At 36.2% G+C, this 22,905-nt stretch overlaps 2 protein-coding genes across 6 annotated transcripts in view; both read left to right on the forward strand.

The window, feature by feature from the left end:
• The window catches only part of LOC123313567, a 220,191-nt gene that overhangs the window by 30,616 nt on the left and 166,670 nt on the right, over positions 1 to 22,905 (forward strand). The window lies entirely within an intron of this gene.
• On the forward strand, positions 17,564 to 18,760 carry LOC123313580. 2 transcript variants are annotated; one of them, XM_044898525.1, is made up of 2 exons: positions 17,564 to 17,903; positions 18,256 to 18,760. In XM_044898525.1, the coding sequence occupies exons 1-2, from the start codon at positions 17,586 to 17,588 to the stop codon at positions 18,304 to 18,306; spliced, it is 369 nt and encodes a 122-aa protein (XP_044754460.1). In that variant the 5' UTR covers positions 17,564 to 17,585; the 3' UTR covers positions 18,307 to 18,760. The 2 variants fall into 2 exon arrangements, with proteins under 2 accessions (XP_044754460.1, XP_044754461.1); XM_044898526.1 differs by having other exon boundaries at positions 18,259 to 18,760.

The raw sequence follows: 22,905 nt of genomic DNA on the forward strand, positions 1-22,905 counted from the left end.
TGCCATTTCTATTCTCTATTCTGTTATTCCATAATGGGGATTCACAGTTGCAATCTCCGATGCAGATTTTCGGGTTTGTTCCTAACAACATGTTGTTTATCTCTTCTTCCAATAAATTGTTTTGTGGTGGCTTTCATGCCGAGGTAATTTCGACTCTTTGACGATTTAATTCGGAAAAAATCGTAACTGTTTCTGTTTCTCCTTGTGTTTCGTCGGATCTACTTTTGAAGTAGTGTTTCAGATCTGTTCTCTCTAATATTGCTACTCTTCCTCTGGTGTTTGTAATTCTGTCGCATCTATATGTTTCAAAATTTATGAAATTCAGTCGTCTGTTCCGGTTTATTCTTGTTTCCGGTAGGGCTATAGTGTCAGGTTGTCTCTCGGATGGATATTATTTCTTCTATCTCGACTTTCCGAGTGTTGATCCCGTTTATATTCTAAGAGATTATCTTGAGAGATTTCTTCCTAATATCCGTAAGGTCCATTAATTCAGTATATTGAATAATGCATGAAGTTTTTTCTCCATTTCCCTCTCAATTTTCAACATTATCTTGTTGAAAATTATTTTCGTGAAAATATCTAACGGCCTTTTTCTTTTCCTGTTGACTGTTCAAAGCCTTTTTCATTGGAGGCTTCTTCTGTTCTTTTTTTTTCTGAATCAGTTTTAGAGTCTCCCTTCTCGTTTCCTGTTCGGCAGGTTGGGCCTTCACTACTTCCTGAATTTTTGAAAAAGTAGTTGTTGTTTTTGTTTTCGGATTTTTCTGTTCAGCTGGTTTTCGGGAATTCTTCTATCTGGTCACCAGCTTGAACTCGCTATATCCTTTGTAGCTAGCTGGATGGCCCTCTTCTCCACATAAGACGCATGTGGCATTTCTCTCTTCACCTTTTCTGGTTAGTGTGCAGTCATTGCTGCTATGGCTTCCTGAGCACTTCACGCGTTCTCCACGGGAAGGAGCACCTAATAAAGCACTGGCTTGGACTTTCAGGCCTCTTTTTGTGTTCAACCACAATACAGAGATTGTAGAGTCGCTTCACTTCGAAGATTTCCCTTTTCTGGGTTTCAACCAGGTAGAGAGGTATAGGCTTCTTCGTCTTGTTCGATGTCATTCTGGACACCTCAGCGTCTGATATTCCCTGGAATATCAGGTCGTCCTTAATCAACGCAAGATCGGCGTCGATTGGTAAATGCCTGATGACGGCATATATCTTCTTCTCCTCCTCCATTTGATAGGTAAAAAATTCTTTACAATGCTGTTCGAAAAATTTGGAGATTTTTCTATAATCATCTACGGTTGACGCGATGATTTTCATCCTGTCTTTAACTACAGTTGCGCGGTTGTAGTCGATCTTTTTTGTGTAGAGAGTTTTGGATATCTCTACCCAATCTGAGGTACCCATCATCGTAATGGGTGGGATTTTATCATTCTTAGGCTTTGCCTTTCTGATATTTTCCTCGTCAGACAAGGACTTTCTTTGCGCGCGCGCATTGTAGGAGGCGCATTTTGGGGTTTGACCGAAGGCGTTGTAGGGCTTTTCCTGATCTCCACAGGAATTACTTTTTTCCCCAACGAATTGCCAACTTCGGCGAAAGTTGGGGGCTTCAGCGCAGAGTTTTACAATTTCCTCTTTGGCTTGATGGAGCTCATTTATCAAAATCGAAACCGTTTCATTGAATTTAGCGATTTCGGCTTTCATGAGTTCATTTTCTTCGCGTAAATTTGTCCGACCCATGGTCTCACCTTCGCTTAAGTCTTCCTCGACTTCATCGGAAGCTCCCATGTAGCTCCCTGATTATCTGAGGTCTCCGACATAGCTAAACGTTTTTAGTTTTTCACAATAACGATAAATATCAGTAAGAGAGAAAAAAACAAAAATAACCAATTATTATATAGACAAAGTCTCACCTGATGTGATTTGCACAACCAACGATCTTTTGATCTGGACTGTATACAATAAAAACACAACAAAACTCATTCACAGAACTCTCCCGAATAATCAGTTATCAATCAAATTTCCAAATCGTATACTCGAAAAATCATTCAACACGTCTATTCGCTTGAACGTATCGCACTGGTATCATTCAACACGTCTACTCGCTTCGACGTCTCGCACTGAACTAAAATAACGCCTAAAAACCGTCGAGGTTTGTGGCAATCATTCCCAATGAATTCATAAAAGGGAGCTGCATAGATTTTTTTGCCGCCACAGTAGGTGTGGTATTACTAACACTAGCCGCCGGCAACATTTTCAAAACTTTTTGAATAACCTCAATAACAATAAAATCCGAAAACTATCTTTAAATATATTTCAAAGTATGAATCAAGTATCCATATTTCAAAATCCAAAATACGCTGCGCACATAATACAGAATTAATCAGACTATAAACGCCAAATACTCTTCCTATTCAAAATTATAGCAACAGTATATGGAAACGCCCTGAAAGAAAAACTATATCATAAAAAAAAACATATGACCCTGAACGCAACTGTGATCCCAAAAATAAATAACGCGCTGAAAAAAATTATATCTCAATAGCAAAATAATATTCAATAAGCAATGTCCTGAAAAAAAACCTGCCTTAAAACCTGACTTAAAATTCCGAAATATACTGACGTTCACTTGATTAAAACACTTGAATTAAAATTACTACCAAAATTCCGAATTTCACTTGATTGAAACAATTAAATTCAACTGACCGTAATTCAAAATTATTTTTGGTCCAAATTGATATAAAAAGATTAATTAAAATGGTTTCACCCTTAAATCCGTGTTCAAATTTTGATAAAACAACACTAACAAAAAACTCGTAATTTTCTGTATCTGTATCACTAAATTGATGATAACTTCGCAAAAGTTTTTGAATGAAACTAATTGATTCTCAAACCCACTTTTTGTAACAAAAATAACCGATCATTCAACTAGTCACCGATAAACACAAAAATGAATTGCTATGCACGCAAAAAATAAAACTTGATTGACGACGTCTCTTCTAAAATTCCGAAAAGTTCAAATTCAATGAAACCGAGCACTCAACTTTGCGTTCAAAGTCCTACGTAATTGATACTCAACAAAAATTCCAAAAATATTCACTTCAAAACCCTCAAATTCCTACAAATACAAAATTTTCAAAACCGCACAGAAATATACACTTCAACAAAAAAAATTTCTCCTGAAAACAATAAACAGAAAAATAAATATCTCTCACCATCAACCAAGAATGCACTCACCAAAACAATAAAATTCTCGCGAAAATTGAAATTTTAATCTTCAATCTTCGAAATTGATCAACAACTATATCAATTTTTTCTTAACGTTTCCTTCAATCGATTAATCCGATCTACAAATTTTCTGAACACCAATTCTCTTCACAAATAAAATTTTCCAACTATCTCTCGATTAAAACTTGATAACTTTTGATTTTGAAATAAAATTCTGATCCATCACAACGTAGAGTAAATAACGAACTTTTTTTCAACTCTACTTAACATTTTTTAATATCACGGCAGCTAGACTTTAACGAAATACAAAAATTTCTGTTCACAAGTCTACTTATCACTTCTCACAAAATAACACGATTATCCTCTTGAAATGAACAAAATCGACACAAATGAAATTATTCTTGACAATAAGATAACTCACAGTTCCTTCATCCGAAAGTCCTCAAATTCATTGATATAATCAAAACCAAATCCATCAATCCACCCATAATCAACCACAAAAAATTCTTAACATAAAATTCTCCCAATACTTCTACAATGACACCGATTACATTATTGGATTTTTTATCTCAACTCGATCCAGAAACAAACTGAAACTTTCAAAATCAAACTTCTCAAATGAAAGAATTTAGTCCATATTAAACGTAGAGAGAGAGGGGGTGCGGCCGAAATAAGATAGAACTAGTATGGGCAAAACATTCGTTTGCACTTTGTTTTTATCGAAATTTTCAGAATTTTCTTATCAATTTTAGATCAACTTTGAATGTTGTATCCTTTTTCTATTATGAAAGTAATAATGGTGTCCTCGTAGAGTGCAATTAATAGTACGAAATGAGTTGAAAAGACAGATAAAGTGAAATTTCACAGGTATAGTCTCTTCGAATGTATTAATCGATTTATTATATCATTGTTGAATTATTCATTTAAAATCAATAAATGTATGTCAATTCTTTTTTCATCTAGATAAAATAATACTCAAGAAGCACTTGAGATTAGAAGAGAAAATAAATGCCCAAAATGCGAGCTTTTCCATTGGGACGAAATATAAATATGCTTCCTAAAAATTATCCTGAGTTGAAAAATTACTTAGTATGCTGATTGTAATGTCTATTTTTCAACCTTTTGATCAATATTGATCAATGAAATATTTTTTCAGATATTGAACCAACAAGAAATCAGAATATTGTGTTGGCTAAAAATGTGCTCAATTGTTTTTTTTTCAAATCAATTTATTCACAAACTTTTCATGAACTTATCTGTTGTATTTTCGGAGGAATAGTTGCCGAAAACAAAAATTATGCTCTTTAGTTCTAATTGGATCATTAAACGCAATCTAAATGATACTAATATTCGTTTAATTTTTTTTATTCGATTATAGGTACTTGTTTTTATCTCTAACGGGCGCCAATATACATATATAGTAATACCTAAATTAAAAGAATTATGTTTATAATCAATTATCGAAATATTCCTAAGCAAATTCCATTTCTAATTTTCCCTATATAAAAAAAAATCGAAATAAATCTTATGCGCTTAGCGCTAAGGCGTTCTAAGGAACGTTTTCTTGCCCATACTAGCTCCATCACATGTTGGCCGCACTCGTGGCTATTGAAACTCACTGAAAGGGCGCGTCCATGTGTTTTATAGGTCTATGATTCTACCCCAGAAAAATCAACTAACATCCCACCTAGCTGTCACCAGTGTAACAATGCACCCCGTATCTTGATCAATGGAAGAGCGGCTCTCCAGTGGTCATGGGGTGATTATTTTTAAGATGTTATACACAAAATTTAATGCCCCCGAAAGGGGAAAAATGTGGATTCGGCCCGTCGCACGAAGGACAGGTCTTGAAGTTAATATTAGTTCGGGGGAGAAAGCTTAAATTAAAATCATGCATAAATTAACAAATAAATCTATTGAAAATAAAATTTGAACTTCTCTACAACACTCGTACTGGGCCGATATAGGCCGACTTAAATCCTTAATATCTCAAAATACACGCAACGAGCGTACAGTAATTTCCATCAATAAAATCTTGGGTTAAAATCTATTTCCAGTCTTAGCGCACAACTACAATCAAATATTTAATCAATGTATTTTTGGAGGAGCTTTCAGGACTCTGGACAAACAAAAATTGTAACTTTCTACCTTTTTCTGCGGTCGTCGTTCACCTGATAATGCTGATGGAGAACTTACGAATACAAGACATTCCACGCACCAACGGCGTATTCTTTACACTCAACCGACCTCCCGCACTTTTTCGTCTCAAAAGATTAGCACTTTCCGTTTCGACCCTATCCAAAATTTCTGTACCTCTACAGTCCCTGGCCATATTATTAGACGCATTGATTCGATGCAAAATCTCAATATTGAATTATTAAATTGAATGTATATGTTACATATACTTCATCTATAAATGGTTTTCACATATAATATATCATATTCACTAAAAAATATTGATTTATTGATGATTAAACATGAAATTCTAATATTTTGCTGAGCCACCCTGTGTAGCTATGAAAGCTTCATACTATCAATGCAGAATTGTTCGGTTTGCTGCATTCGAAGATAATGATTTCATATGTGGATTATCGAAATAACGTCCAAACCTGCAGAATGCAAGACGTCCACTGGAAGACATAATACTGATTCATACTCAAGTACTAATACTACAACATCAAAAATAAATGCCAAATAGAACAATTTAATGAGAGTCGTAGATGAAACTAACATTCTGTGGAAATGAAATTCAAATATTCTGCTTTTTCCTCGAGCAATACCAGTAAATATAAAAAAATCCTCAGTGCGTCTAATAAACTGGCCAGGGACTGTATATTCGTTCTTTACCACAAATCGAAACTAATCGAACACTCCTCGAATATTACTCTAATAATGATTCCACATAAAACTGCCTCACTCCAATTTATTCACTTCCGTTCTTTCGATCTACCTTGTTGGAAGTTAGGTTGGTTTCGGATAAATTCTTTTTCAATGGAACCCACTTTGTGAAACAACCTGTACTTATATTGATTAAATCGATTCAACGGAGGTCGATCTATACTCTCAATGAAAATCAAACCAGAACTAACTAAGACGGGAAGAAATATCTTTTTCCTAAAAGATGCTTATATACAGTATACTAGCTGACCCGGCAAACGTTGTTTTGCCATATAAATAATTTCCATGTTGTATCAAAAAAATAGAAATTAAAAATTTTGTCTAAAAATTAAAAAAAAAAATTAGGGGTGGACTACCCCTAACATTTAGGGTGATGAAAAATAGATGTTGGCCGATTCTCATAGATAGCTGACCCGGCAAACGTTGTTTCGCCATATAAATAATTTCCTAATGATTAAATTACTAAAATGGCTATTAAAAAATAAGAGTTGATCGTAGAAGGGTGAAAATTGAGGATTGTATGTATTTTTGTATGTTGTATCATAAAAAAATAGAAATTAAAAATTTTGTCTAAAAAATACAAAAAACAATTCAGGGGTGGACTACCCCTAACATTTAGGGGGATGAAAAATAGATGTTGGCCGATTCTCATAGATAGCTGACCCGGCAAACGTTGTTTTGCCATATAAATAATTTCCTAATGATTAAATTACTTAAATGGCTATTAAAAAATAAGGGTTGATCGTAGAAGGGTGAAAATTGAGGATTGTATGTATTTTTGTATGTTGTATCATAAAAAAATAAAAATTAAAAATTTTGTCTAAAAAATACAAAAAAAATTTAGGGGTGGACTACCCCTAACATTTAGGGGGATGAAAAATAGATGTTGGCCGATTCTCATAGATACCGGATAAGCACAAAAAATTTCATCAAAATCGGTCAAGCCGTTTCGGAGGAGTATGGTAACGAAAACTATGACACGAGAATTTTATATATTAGATATGTCCATTATTTCGGTTTACTGAACATTCCTTGGAGTTTTTTCTCCATCTCTCTTTCAATTTTCAACATAATTTTGTTGAAAATTTTTTCAGTAAAAGTGTCTACATCGTCGGCGGATTCAGAGACTTTTCTGTGTTCTTTTGTTTTGTTGATCGTAGGTTTTGCTTGGGGCATTTTCTGTTGCTCCTTCTTCTTTACTAGTTTAGGTAATTCTTTTTTCTTGTCGTCTACTTTGGAGAGGGTGGGCTTCTTTTTCTCCTGGACTTTTTGAAGAATCGTGCTTTGCTGAGCCGATTTCTGGCCTCTTTTCCTCTTCCTTGACACCAATTTGAATTCGCTACATCCTTTGTGGCTTGCTGGATGGCCTTCTTCACCGCACAGAATGCATGTGGCATTTCTCTCCTCACCTTTTCTGGTAAGTTCGCAATCTTTTGTGCAATGATTGCCCAAGTATTTAACGCATATGTCTGGGAAAGAGCACTTGTTTTGGGCATGTCCGTATCTGCAGCATTGGTTTGGATTTTCTGCCCTTTTTTTTGATTCCACTACAATGCAGAGATTGTAAAGGCGTCTTATTTCGAAAATCTCCCTTCTCTAAGTTTTGACCAGGTATAAGGGTATAAGCTTTTTGGTTTTATTGGATGTCATTCTGGACACCTCGGCGTAATGGATTCCTCAGACTTTGAGATCATTTTTGATAATATCTAGGTCAGCATCTATTGAGAGATGCCTTATGATTGCGTAGATCTTTTTCTCTTCCTCCATCTGGTAGGTGAAGTACTCCTTACCAATCTGGTCCAAATATTTTGTTATGTTTCTGTAGCCGTCCACAGTCGAAGCTACGATTCTAATTCCGTCTTTTACGACGGTTGCTCTGTTGTAGCTGAATTTCTTTATGTAGAGAGCTTTTGAGATCTCTACCCAATCGGCTGTACCCATCGTCGTGATGGGTGGAATTTTATCTTTTTTAGGCAACTCCGTTGCTTTTTTTGCGGCCTCTTCGTCTGAAGGTGAACTTTCTTTACGCGCACGTTTTGTGGGTGGCGCGTTCTGGGTTTTTGCAACTTGAGTTGCAAAATTTTCCTTCTTTTCCGGTTCTGGAGTTACTTCCTGCTTGGAGGAATTTTTGGGGACCGCTACCGGCTTTGCAATTTCTGCAAATGTGGGGGATTTCTGTGCCATAATCTGTTCTGCAATTTCAGCAAAACTAGGGGATGGAGGCGCTTTATTTTTGTTAACTTAACCTCTCTCAAGAGGCGTATCTCCCCGACCAACTGAGCTACGGTTTCAGTTAGTTTATTTATTTGAGCTTTCAACTGCCAATTCTCTTCTTTGAGCCTTATAAGCTCCTCTGCTTCTCCATCGCTGAAGTCTTCGGTGTCCGTAGCTTCCATGTAGGAGCTCTCATTGTTTGAGACCTCCGACATGGATTTTTGTCTGTATTAAACTATATGAGGTATTTCTGAATAATAATGAAATATTTGAAATCCCCACTACAATATTACTATAAAGCTATGTGGCTAAGTTATATATTTTCTATACTATCAAAAAAATAAAACGACTCACCAGTGATATCCGTGGAACCAACGATCTTGGAGATGATCTGGACTCAATTGGACTCAATGCACTAATATACTGAATTTGAACGAATTTCTTGAATTTTGGTTCCGGGCATTTGCCAATAAAACGTTAATCTCTTAGTCGGTTTTCTTCCCGCACACTATCGTGCTGGGATTTATGTGTTTATCCTCTATTGGATCAACACTTTATTGAATTTTTCAATAAGTTTCTGTTGTTATTTTAATCTCTTTTTAATTGATCTCTTGGTCTCCTTCGGTAAATTCGCATTCTCCTCTTGTCTTCCTCTGGGTCGTAGTCCACTAGTCTCCTGAGTTCTTGATTCGGATGGTTTTTCGCTGTTTCGAATAATTTCTCTGCTTTTCTGTTCATGAATTCCGTTATGGTTTTCCATTTAGGTCCCTATAAATCTGTTCATTCATGCACCAAGGTGCATGTATTGCACATCGTAGCAGCTTGTTTTCAGTGGCCTGAATTCTTTTGATATGGCTCTTTGCCGCGAAACCCCAGGCAACTGATCCATAAGTCAGTTGAGGCCTTGCAACGGCTTTGATTATTTTCAATTTTGTCTGGTTCGACATGTGGCTTCTTCTTCCTATTAAAGGATAGAATCTATTCATCGCTGCTTTCGTTTTGTCGATTGCTTGTTTGATATGACTTTTTCAAGTAAGTCCTTTGTCAAGCGTTATTCCTAAATATTTGGCTTCATTCTTCCAGTCGATTTCTTCGCCGTCAACTTCCAGTTTAGTTGTGGGTCGCAGTCTTCTCTTCTGTAGTAATATTGCTTGGCTCTTTTATCCATTGAGCTTGATTTTCCACGTTATGCACCAGTCATTTGTTTCGTCAATCGTCTCTTGTAGAACTCGTTCTATAACTTCTGGGTTGCGGTGTCGAGTTGCTATGCCTGTGTCGTCAGCATATAACGTTAGCATGGTTCTTGGATTTTTCGGAATATCGTGGATGTATGTGTTGTACAGAAGTGGCCCAAGTACTGATCCTTGGGGTACTCCAGCATCTATATCTCTAGTTGAGGAGCATTCTCCTCCCACTGTCACGTAAAATCTTCTATTTTTGAGATAATTCCTGATCAACTTGCATATTTTGATCGAATATCCAGCACATCTCATCTTATATATTATTCCTTCATGCCATACTCTGTCGAATGCTCTGGCGACGTCTAGTAAAACAAGACCTGTAGCTTGTTTATTTTGGAATCCCTCTGCAATGTACTCTGTGAGCCTTGATAATTGTTGCTCTGTTGAATACTCTCTTCTGAATCCGAACTGTTCTGGCGGTATCAGTTTCAGATTTTCGGTTTTCTCATTTAGCCTCGTGGCGATAATCCTTTCTACTACTTTTCCTAACGCCGACAGTAGACTTATCGGTCTGTAGTTTTGTGGGAACTTCTTCTCTTTAAATGTTTTATTAAATACTATGACTTCCGCTGTTTTCCATTTTTCTGGGTAGTGTTCTGTCCTCATGATTCCATTCGCGATATTTGTTAGAGCGGCTATACCTTTTCTAGGTAATTTCTTCAACATAACATTCCTTATTTTATCGCTTACGGGAGCTTTCCTCTTCTTCAAACTTCTAATTATTTCCCTGATTTCATTTGGCGATGTTGGCTTGTCTATTTCAGTAGTCGCTGGTAATTCATTCATTTCTTCAACATTTTCTTCAACCAGTTCTTTCAAATCTTCATTATCGTCGTCTATTCTGTAATTTATTCTCGATTCTCGTTCGATCGAGTCCGCCAATGCATCTGCCTTATCAGTATTGGTATATGCCATTCCCCTTTCTCCGTGTAGGGGTGGAATTGTAGTCTTTTCTCCTCGTAGTCTCTTTTGCATTCTCCATGCAGAATGATCGATTGTATTAAGTTCCTGAACTCTTTTGTTCCATCTGCTTGTTCTTAGATCTTTCAGGGCATTTTTCAGAACTTGGCTATGGCGGTTGAGGTTCCTTCTATTCAGATCATTTTTATTCATCCGATATATTCTTCCGAGTCTTCGATTTTCTCGTATAAGATCTTTTACTTCTTTAGGCGTATCGCCATGCGGATGACTTGGTGCTGGTCTCTTCACTCTTCTCGTGCTTTTTTCGTAAGCTTTCAATATAATCTCTTCCAGTTTATCAACCGCACATTCCAGATCCTCTGGAGTGCTTATTATTGGAATTTCTGTTATTTCCGATTGTATTAAATGGCTGTATTTAGCCCAATTGGTATATTCTCTTATTTCATTCAGTTTTTCTCTTGGTTCTTATCCAATTGTCAATTCCACGGGATTGCGGTTTGAGGTTCCATGTTCCAAAGTATCAATCGAGAATTCTTGAGTTATATTTTTCAATATAACTCAATATAAGTTTTTTGCCATTTCTATTCTCTGTTCTGCTGTTCCATAATGGGGATTTACAGTTGAAATCTCCGATGCAGATTTTCGGGTTTGTTCCTTCCAACATGTTGTTTATCTCCTCTTCCAATAAATTGTTTGGTGGTCGCTTATATGCCGAGGTAATTTCGACTCTTTGACGATTTAATTCGGCAACAATCGTCACTGTTTCTGTTTCTCCTTGTGTTTCGTCGGATCTGCTTTTGAAGTAGTGTTTCAGATCTGTTCTCAACAATATTGCTACTCCTCATCCGGTGTTTGTAATTCTGTCACATCTATACGTTTCATAATTCATGAAATTCAGTCGTCTGTTCAGGTTTATTCTTGTTTCCTGTAGGGCTATAATATCAGGTTGTCTTTCTGATATTATTTCTTCTATCTCGGCTTTCCGAGTGTTGATCCCGTTTATGTTCCACGAGATTATCTTGAGGGATTTCTTCCTAATATCCGTAAAGACCATTATTTCAGTTTACTGAATAATGCTTGGAGTTTTTTCTCTATTTCCCCTCTCAATTTTCTACATTATCTTGTTAAAAATTTTTTCCGTGAAGATATCTAAATCATCGGCTGGTTCAGATATTTTTTTTTTCTGGTTGACTATTTACAGTCGGTTTTAATTGAGTATTCCTTTATTCCTCTTTCTTCTGCATAGGCTCAGAAGTTTCTTTCTTCTTTTCCTGTTCTGCAGGTTTGGTTATTACAGTTTCCTGAACTTTTCGTGCAGGTGTTGCTTTATTCGACGGCTTTTTCTGTTCTGTCTGTTTTTGGCCAGCTCTTTTCTTTCTGGTCACCAGCTTAAATTCGCTACATCCCTTGTAGCTTGCTGGACGGCCTTCTTCACGCATGTAGCGTTTCTTTCTTCACCTTGTCTGGTGAGTTCACAATCTTTGCAGCTATGGTTTCCCGAACACTTCACACATCTCCACGGGAAGGAGCATTTATTTTGTGCGTGTCCGTACCTTTGGCATCTGAAGCATTGGCTTGGACTTTCTGCCTGCTTTTTTGTTTCGACTGTAATACAAAGGTTGTAGAGTCGTTGGATGTCGAATATCTCCTTCATTTGCGTTTTAACCAGATATAATGGTATCAGCTTTTTCGTTTTGTTTGATGTCATTTTAGACACCTCAGCATCATCGATTCTCTGGAAGCTCAGGTCATTTTTAATCAATTCCAGATCTGCGTCTATTGAAAGATGCCTAATGACGGCGTAAATTTTCTTTTCCTCTTCCATATGGGGCCCGATTCTCGAATGTGTAGGAATGCAATCCCATAGGAAAAAAATGACATTTCCCATGGAATTTTCATATTCTGTATTCTCGAACTGAAGTATGGGAACAAATTCCTTTACATTTCATTATATCAGCTTCCAATGGTTTTTTCTATGGGAATGAGCTTTTTCCAGTGGGAAAATCAATAATATTTGACGTAACAGGTTCGTTTGACGTTTATGTTTTCATTTCAACAGTTTCGCGAATCAATATTTTTCGGAATTCAAGATAAGGAACATAATCATTCATTCAATCTTTTAAAATGTGCCTGGCTGGTCGCTATCTACACATGGAACGAGCTGAGTTCCAAACTCCATCACAATAACTGATTATCATAACAATCGCCATATACTTTCGAAATATTTTCTTCACAAACGTCGAGAACAGAAAATATTCAAAGACTCTTTCAACTCAGGGAGCTCCAAAATGTGACGTGTGGAACAGTAATCATCTCACCGTAACGACCATTTCGGAATTATTTCCTTTGAATTTGGATGTTACATTTTTATATCGAACATTTTATGATTATTTTTAGAACAAAACAAACAGTAGAGAAAATTCAGCGTTTATTATCATTGTAAACCAAATTATTATACAACAATTAAGGAACAGGAAGAGTATGCATCGATAAAACAAGAATCTGAATAATAAATAATTAAACTCAACAAGAAATAACATTTCATCAAACTAATCTGAAAACTTAATGCTGACTTAATAATATATGTAAATACATAATTATTTAGTACATGCCTTTTCGCCAATGGCCTAAGTCTCTCAAGTCCTCAAACGCCTCCATTATTTCAATCAGAAGTTTTTCTACGCCCTACTGATACTGGCCCCTCTTCGATCTCTTTTATTTCCGTTTCTATCCATTTTTATTCGCGGTCTTATGTATTATGAAGAAGAAGTAATGAAAATATATCAAAACACATTGAACACAATATTGAAGTCATGAAGTTTTCATTCATTGAGTTCAATGTCAAAATAATCTAACCTCAGAACTATATGTTACATATTACCAACATAATTTACATCTTTTTCATTGGTGTATTCGTTAAAGGATAAGACACTATCATCGACAAACCTCACTGTCAATTATCTAGGAAAAACTATTCCATTGAATTCAAGAATACGTATCACGTCAAATTATGTTTTCCTATAGGAACTGAAAGCATGGGATCAAGTTCCTATAGGATCTAATTCCTACACATTCGAGAATCGGGTCGCTGGTATGTGAAATACTCCTTTTCAAGTTGGTCGAAGAATTCAGTTATTTTTCTGTAGTCATCTACAGTTGTGGCTATAATCTTGATTCAGTCTTCCACTACAGTAGCCCGGTTATAGCTGAATTTCTTGGTATATAGAGCTTTTGAGATCTCTACCCAATCTGATATACCCATCATCGTGATTGGTGGGATTTTATCCCTTTTAGGCACTCCCGTTGTCTTCTTGGCAGTCTCCTCATCAGAAGAGGAGCTTTCTTTTCGCGCGCGTTTAGTTGGGGGCGCGTTTGGGGCATTCGCAACCAACGTTGCTTAATTTTTCCTTGTTTCGGGTTGTGAAACATTTACTTTAAGGAAATTATTTCTGGAACCCGCTACCGGTTTTGTAATTGTGGCGTAAGTGGGGGATTTCGGCATATTATTTCGGGTCATTTTCTCTCTCAAGAGGCGCATCTCACCGACCAACTGTGAAACAGTTTTGGTCAGTTTGACAATTTGAGCTTTCAACTGCCCATACTCTTCCCTGAGCTTTACGAGCTCCCCGTGTTCGCCGTCGCAGAATTCTTCAGCATCGGTCGCTTCCATATAGAAACCCTCATTATCTGAGGTTTCCGACATGGTTTTATACTCAGATTTCTCAAAATATCAAACAATTTGAAAATAATGAAATATTCAGGAATCTTCACTGAAATAGTCTAATATAAAACTATGGTATAAAGCCAAAAGTTTTCTACGCTATGAGAAAAATCAGAAAAAAGATACGAAAAATAAGCTCACCTGATATTTTCTGCAGTACCAACGATCAAAATCTGGACACTGGGGATGAACACCAACTTTGAAAATTTTAACGAATTAAAATTCCGATAACAAATATAGAACCTAGACAAACTTCACAGACGGAATCAAATATTCCGTAGCTTTGTTAGTGGGCACTTTCACTTCGACTTTCTCTTCCGCTTTCATTTTTATAGCACTATGGAGCACTATAGCACGCCTTCTTTTGTCAAGATTTCACTCGAGACTTGCGGTTATAATTGAACTTCTTGGTGTGCTTGGAGTGCTTTAGAAATCTCTACCCAATCTGAGGTGCCCATCATCGTGATGGGTGGGATTTTGTCCTTTCTAGGCACTTCAGGCGCTTTTTTGGTTTTTTCTTCGTCTGACAAGGAGATGTCCTTACGAGCACGTCTGGAAGAGGGCGCGTTTGGAGTTTTAGCAATCAACGTTGCTTGATTTCTCTTAATGTCTGAAGTGACATTATTTCTCGCTGCTGAACTCGAAATTTCGGCAAATGTAGGGGGTTTCGGCGCTGAAAGCTTACTTATTTCTTCTTTTGCTAGGCGGTGTTCATTAATCAATTGGCGCACCGTTTCATTCACTTTCGCGATTTGAGTTTTCAAGTTTTCATTAGCTCGTTGTCTTCTCTTGAAGTAGTTTGTATTTCGAACTCATTCGCGCTGAAGTCATTGACTCCTTCGGAAGCTTCCATGTAGGAACCCTCATTATCTGAGGTCTCCGACATGGCTAAACGTTTTTAGATTTTTACAATGGCGATAAATATCAATGAGAGAAAACATAACAAAAATAACTTATTATTATTTAACTTATTATTATTTAGAATAAGTCTCACCTGATTTGATTTGCACAACCAACGATCTTTTGATCTGGACTGTATACAAAACAACATAACAAAACTCATTCCAAAACTCACCCGAATAATCAGTATTCAATCAAATTCCTTTGCCGTGTGCTCGAAAAATCATTTAACACGTCTACTCACTTCAACGTCTCACACTGAACTGCTGTCACAAATGTAAACATTGTCCGCCATTTAAGGTCGAAAACGGTTCAACCAATAAACACTCGGACGTCTATTGTCATCTCTATGGTATATAAAGTCACTGTAAGTACGAAAGAATAACGAATTGTGATCAAATTAACCCAAGGATTTAAAATATCCCCATGTTATGGTTTGTATAATCATCACAAAGAAGTGATTAACTATACAAAGAATAAGCGTCTCGCATAGGGGGGCATCCGGACTCATCCCTTAAATTTTAGAACTCGCTAACACGGAAACTGTTCGCCGGAGAATTACCGTATTTGGAAGGTATAATCGTTATATCGAAGAGATAACTACACGAACAGCGACTTGCATAAAGATAGAGTGGGTGATTTGTCTCATCGCTTATATTTCAAAATTCGATAACTGTTCGGAATATCATAACCATAAATGACGTGAAGGAGCGTTATATCGACCTGATTAACCACACAAAAAATCAGCGACTAACATAGGGATACAGGGAGTGATTATTCATCCCTCAAATTTCAAAACTCGATAACACGGATAACCATAATCATATGTGATATGTATAATTATCATACCGAAGTAATTCACCACACAAAAAAACCAGCGACTTGCATACAAGGGGTTATTCTCTCTTAAATTTCAAAATTCGATAACAAGAAAAAGAAAATTATATGATGAAGGTACTCTAATATCATCGACAAAATTAAGTCCAGAATTGATCATGGCCTGCTTAAAAAATATCGTTATCGATGACACTCTAGATGAATTAATCTGCTGACATCATCTGACTACAAAAACTCAAATATCTCGCAAACGGTTTGAATTTTTGGTATTTGTATAAGAGTACCTTATTCATGTGATTTTCTTCGCTCCATCGAATGGTTCTAATTTTTTCAATGCAACGAATGAAGTGGTCTCAAAAAATCATGACTCACCAACTAAAAACACCCTTTATGACAATTCCAGAAATGTTATAAAAAAATGTATTTTAACAACATACATTTATGCACGAAATTTCAATCTGATGGCATTCACTGTTTAGAAGTTATGCGGAGAAATTTATTTTACTGTTATCAACTTTGGAAGGATATATGTCCCGCAATGGGCATTTTAGGCCATGAGTTTATTTATACTATTTTTATTTTTCAATGTACTATACATAACTCCCAGAAAGTACACATTTTTGACTTAAAGTATTATATATTTATGTTTTAGCTTTTGTGCCTTGGTCTCTTTTAGTAGCATATAGTGATTTTTCATTGTGGTAACTATCTTGAAATACAAAAAAACATATTATTCTAATTTTGACATATAAAGTGACACTTTTTAAAACCCATTGACGTTTTGAAACGTTCTACTTTTCGCAACTGGATACGCAAAGTAAAATATTTCACAACTGATGATTAAACGATACTAACTTTCATAGTAACGGAGTGAAAAATTGAATAATTTCTGTTATTACACGATTTTGAAGGAATTTCCGAGGAAAGCTTTTGAAAACGTTTTAGTACTTTTAATTTAAATTTACAGCAACATCCTATTCAAAATTTAAAAAAATATTGTGTGAAACACGTTGGGAAACACTATTTTTCGTATTTCGCGCTCTTTCGCGCAACTCGCTTCACTCGTTCCGCAAAAATGCGCTCATTACGAAAAATAATGCTTTTTCCAACTGGTTGCACAAATAACTATTGTATTTCTTTGGAATTAGGCTTTTACTATTTCAATAAAAAAGGCTCTATTTCGTGGAATCATTCTTGTAACTTTCTAAAGGATTGAATAGCATATGATGCGTCGTATGTGGAGGTTGTCTCGTGTTTTCGCTCTGATAGATCAGAGATATTGATCTCTGTTAAAGTGGGAAAATCATTGAATTCTGGATTGAATTTTGTACTATAGTTGGAATAACAATTGTGGATTCGACTAGATCGGAGTTTGTTCCGGGAAGACTTTTCCCAAGTTGATTATTTTGTAGATATAGTTGACTCAAATCGTCTTCTGAAAATGTGAAAGACAACATCTGTTCCCAGTGCAGTTAGCGGAAGAACAGGTGATGGAGTGCGAAAGATGCAGAAAATCCGCCTCATCGAAATTACCGGTGGTCAGCTGTGATGGTTGTTCGCGGAATGTTTGTGAACAATGTGCGAATTTAACTTCATCGGAAATTGCAGTGATCGAATTAAAAGTAAAACGTGTCATGAAATTTTACTGCGAGTCCTGCTTGAGGGGTGAGTCCGTCGAACTTTTTAATAAAATAATAGAGACTAAAGATGACCTTATAGAGAGTAAAAAGGAAATCATAAGACTTCTAGAACAGGAACTTAAGAAACTTCGGGAAGAATTTGATAACCTGGCTACAACACCTTCATGCCACCAGTTCACATATGCGGAAGCCGTAAATAATAGAACAAACCACGGAAAAAAATCCATGCCTAACGTTCCTTTCATTGTATGCAAACCGAAAAGTAAACAGGATTGCTCTAGAACAAAGAAGGATATAGTGGATAAATTGGATGTGAGTAAACTATCGGTAGGAATAGATTCGGTATTGAACAGAAAGGATGGCTGTGTGTTAATTAAATGTAACTCAAATGGATCTACCAATAAAATGAGAGATGAATTGGTTTCGAAAATGGGAGGAAGTTATGACATAAAAGAAACGAAAATGCGTAAACCCAGCATTGTTGTTTCGAACATAGAGAAAGACTTTCTCAAGCAGGATATTATAAATGCAATTCGAAAACAAAATGCATTTCTTGGGGAAACGGATGAACTAGACCTAGTTTTGGCCAAAATAAACAGGAATAATACATCACAATACGGTATAATAGAATGTAACGGTTCAGCATTCAAAAAATTAATTTCAGCAGGCAGAATATACATCGGACTCCAAAGATGTCCTGTTTGGGAGAATTTGAAGGTGTCAAGATGTTATAAATGTTATGGATTCAACCACAAAATTAGTGACTGTAAATATAACGGTCCCACCAAGTGTTCCCAGTGTCCTGATTCTCATTACTACAAAGACTGTAAGTCCAAAAAATTTTCATGTATCAACTGTGTAGAAAATAACAATAAGTTCAAAACCAGATATGATGTAAATCACTCTGTACTTGATAAAGTTTGTCCTTTGTTCGAGATCCAAATTAAAAAGCTGCGCGAAAGAACGGACTATAGATCTGCAAATACTATTGCATAATTATGGATCATTATCTTGAAGATTTTGATATAACATCTGTTCACAAATCAAATAATGACATTTTCTCTGGTTTTCAAGATTTGAATGATTTTTTGAGGATAAAGCGCGATTTCAATGTGAAGGTGTTTCATGTTAATATAAGAAGTCTAAATAAAAATCTTGACTCCTTAAAACTAGTTCTGAATGGAATAGATTGTTCATATGATTTCATAGTTCTCACTGAAACATGTGTCGATGTTTCAAATTTCTGATTATAGCTTATTATATAACAATGGTGGTGTTAACCAGAATGATGGTGTTGTTGTTTATGTAAGAAATGATATAAAGTTTAAATGCCATACTTTTACTGATGGTGTTCTGAATTTGCAAGGAAAAGCTTTTTTTGGCTCCTGCGTAATAAATCTTATAGCAGTTTATAGACCACATGATATTTCTAAAGAATTATTCAATGAATTTTTCACGGGTTTTTTCCGGAAGAACAGACAAAGAGATCACATTAATATAATTATTGGTGACACAAATTTTGATATTTTGTCGGGCAGGGAGGTACATGAAGAATATCAAAATGTAATGTGCGAGCAGGGTTTCATTTCTTTGATTAATTCCGTGACAAGACCAAGCAGTTCGACCTGTCTTGACCATATATTTCTAAAAACTGATTTGCGAGAGGAGGATTTTTCTGCGGCTGTTTTGCAGTGTGATATAACTGACCACTATCCGATAATGTTGTTCCTAAGGATTCAATCCGAGACGATGGAGCGTAAGGAGGGGACAAAAAAGTTTCTAAATTTACACAAACTTAATAATGACTTGGCATCTCATAATTGGCGCAATGTCCTGAAGGAGAGGGATCCAAATAAATCCACTGAAGAATTTTTAACGGTTTTCAAACAGTATATTTCAAAAAACACTTTTGAGAAGCAGGAAAGAAAAATAGAGATAAAGCGTAAGGAGTGGATTACTCCGGGAATAATTAAGTCGGTTAATGAGAAAAATATGCTTTTTCGGAAAATAAGAATTCACCCTCTGAACCCAGAACTCATTGCTAAATATAAAACCTATAAAAAGTTGCTCGAGAAATTCATACGGAGTGCAAGGAGGGAATACTACAGAACGAAATTGCTCAAGTATGAGAATGAACCGAAGAAATTATGGAATTTTATAAATAGTAAACATAACAACCCCAACAGGGAGCCTGATCTAATACAACAGGATAATATTGTGCTTGATGACAGCAAAGATATAGCGGAGGCTTTTGGTTCGTTCTTCTCTGATATCGGACCGAAACTAGCGGAAAAACTAAGAACATTTAATAAACATAGAATTCCTAATGAAAGAAACCCCCTTGAGCTAATTTTTCAGCCAGCGGATCAGCAAGAGATCATGGCAATCGTGGGATCCATGAAGTCTAACAGGGCGCCTGGTTTGGATGGCATCACCTCAAACATTCTTAAATCCGTCGCTCAGTATATTTTGGCACCACTTACACATATAGTCAATATGTCTATTGAATCGGGTATATTTCCAGAAATGCTTAAGGAAAGTATCATAATACCGGTTTTCAAGTCGGGGGCTCGAGAACAGATGAATAACTACCGACCCATTTCTTTGACTTCAAGTATCTCCAAAGTTTTGGAAACAATAATTCATAAAAGAACTTATAAATTCCTGGAAGACTGTAAAATTTTGAATGAAAGACAATTTGGATTCCGAAGCGGCAAGTCAACACAGGATGCACTCGCAAATTTGACAGCCAAAATTTACCGATCACTTGATTCATCTAAGCCTTGTGTTTCTGTATTTATAGATTTGACAAAGGCGTTTGATACGGTGAATCATGGAGAACTTTTAGGAGTCTTGGAGGATTATGGAGTCAGAGGTCGGGCATTAGATTGGTACAGAAGCTATTTGACTGGTAGGAGACAGTGTGTACGGATTGGAAGCTCCTTCAGTTCTTTTTCTACTGTTCAATGTGGCGTACCGCAGGGTACAATATTGGGTCCTCTTCTGTTTATTGCCTATCTGAATTCCATCTTTTCTCTGAATACTAGGGGTGAATTGGTTGCTTTTGCAGATGATACCGCTGTATTTTATCAGGCTGATACGTGGGAGGAACTAAGGAGTTTGGCGGAAGATGATTTCATGATAATAAAAGATTTTTTCGATTCTCGACTGTTGACCCTGAATTATGAAAAAACGTGCTTTATGCCCTTCTCTGTCACCTCTGTTGGAATGCCCAATTTCCAAACGTTATCATTTACGGAATGCGGCTGTTCGCGTGAGATCAATGCAGTGTATAAATTCAAATATTTGGGTGTTTGTTTGGATGCTCATCTTAGATGGAATAATCAGGTGGACCATCTGGTGAATAAGTTGCGCATGCTTGTTCCAAAGTTCAAGAAATTAAGAGAATTTTGCGATTTAGAGCTGCTGAGGAGGCTCTACATTGTTCTGGTCCAGCCTCATCTGCTTTATGGAATATTGGGATGGGGTGCTGTTTTAAAAACTCACTTGAAAAAACTAGAGGTGACACAAAAATGGTTGATCAAGATAATTTATCGAAGGCCTTTTTTATTTTCGACTGAACACTTGTTCGCCGAGAGTGGAATCATGGACCTGCGAAAACTATTTTTCTTGGCTCTGACAATTCACCAGAGAAAGAACTTAATGTCAGTAAGCTTCAATGAACATACCAGAAATAGAGGAAGTTGGATTATTTTTCCGCGAACAATAAAAACGATAGGTCAGAGATCTCATACGTACCTAGCCCCCTTTATTTACAATAAGGTTCCAACAACAATAAAAAATTCTGCAACTCTTAATGAATTCAAGAGGAAAATCAAAAATTGGTTGAAAATGATGTCGGCAGGAGTGGTCGAGGAAATGCTCTGTATAAAGAATTCATTTGTTCATGTTTAGATAATGTGCCTGCTCGCTCAGTTTGTTCTTTTCTTTCCTTTCAAGATGAGATGTTTTTTTTTCTTTTTCTGTATCGTCTGGATTTGTTTCTCTTTGAGTGTCTTTTTGTTTTTGAGTAAATGAAACAATAATTTCCCACACAAGGCAGGTCCAGTGGCTTGCCAATGGATGTGCCTTCGGGAAAGATATATTTTTTTCTAATGTTTTTTTTGACATTTTGAGGGTTAAAGGAACTCTTGTTGGTTCAATTAGTAGGGGAGACTGGGGAGGGTTGATACGTTTTTGGAATATTTATTTTTGTAAAATGAATTATATGAAGAAACAGGACTTTTATAACATTATATAATTCTTCGATTAATCGTTCAACGAAATAAATATAGAATTCTCAAAATATAAACATCCTATTCTGTACAAAACGTTGAACACAAAAACATGCAAAATGTCTCAAGCCTCCCAACATATGGGAGGATTGATACGGTGTACTGGGAGGCATGAGACACATAAACTGAAAATATAAGCCCCATTGTTATCACTTGCAAATGTCACATATAAACATTTTTGTGCCATTTCTAAGACGGTCACATTCTTTTTGGCACCATTGCGAGCACACCTGACGCCTGATCCAGAATTACTAGATCAGTAGGTAGGTCAGCAATGATACTGGTTTGCTTTGGTCCCGTAGGTGCAGAAACATGTTCAGAAGGTAGGTTGGATGGTAAAAACGCCTTTATGTAGGCCTGTCCAACCAGCTCTGGAATATTTTTTTAAGATGATACATATATCAGGCCTCCCCACCCTAAATGTCTCAAACCTCCCTGAAAGCAAGTTTTAAAGTAATTTATGTTTTCATTTTATACCCATACATTTTGGCAACCTAATAAAACAGTAAATTAAGTAGGTTTATGCATATTTCCCAGTCAAATATTTGTTTATGCTGAAAAATTAATGCACGATCATAAAACCCTTAGGTAACGTGAGTAAATACTCACAATTTCTCACCTCGAAACACTCTTTGTTGAATATTTCACGAATGAACTACTGTTAGCCTTACAGATTAAGGTCATGTAGTGCTTTCTGCCAGAGAATTGTGTTCACCAGTATATTACTTTTGAAAACGGCTACAGACCGCGGATATAAGCCTGTATCAAGCCTCCCCATGTATCAATGCTCCCTAGTCTCCCCTACTTAATTTTGTACAGATTGTGAGAAATTTTTGTATGTGAGTCAAATAAACATTTAATTATTACTATTATTATATTATTATTAGTATTTACTCTTCACACTCATAGCAGTCCCTCCTTAAGTCCCTCTAAGTTTTATCAAGAGTCGTTTAGATTTCTTTATTCCCTAATAACAAGGCATTGGTATACGTTAGAAACAAAAGTTTAATATCGCTCAT

This window comes from Coccinella septempunctata, chromosome 5 (genome assembly GCF_907165205.1).
Source record: "Coccinella septempunctata chromosome 5, icCocSept1.1, whole genome shotgun sequence".
Taxonomy (NCBI): domain Eukaryota; kingdom Metazoa; phylum Arthropoda; class Insecta; order Coleoptera; family Coccinellidae; genus Coccinella; species Coccinella septempunctata.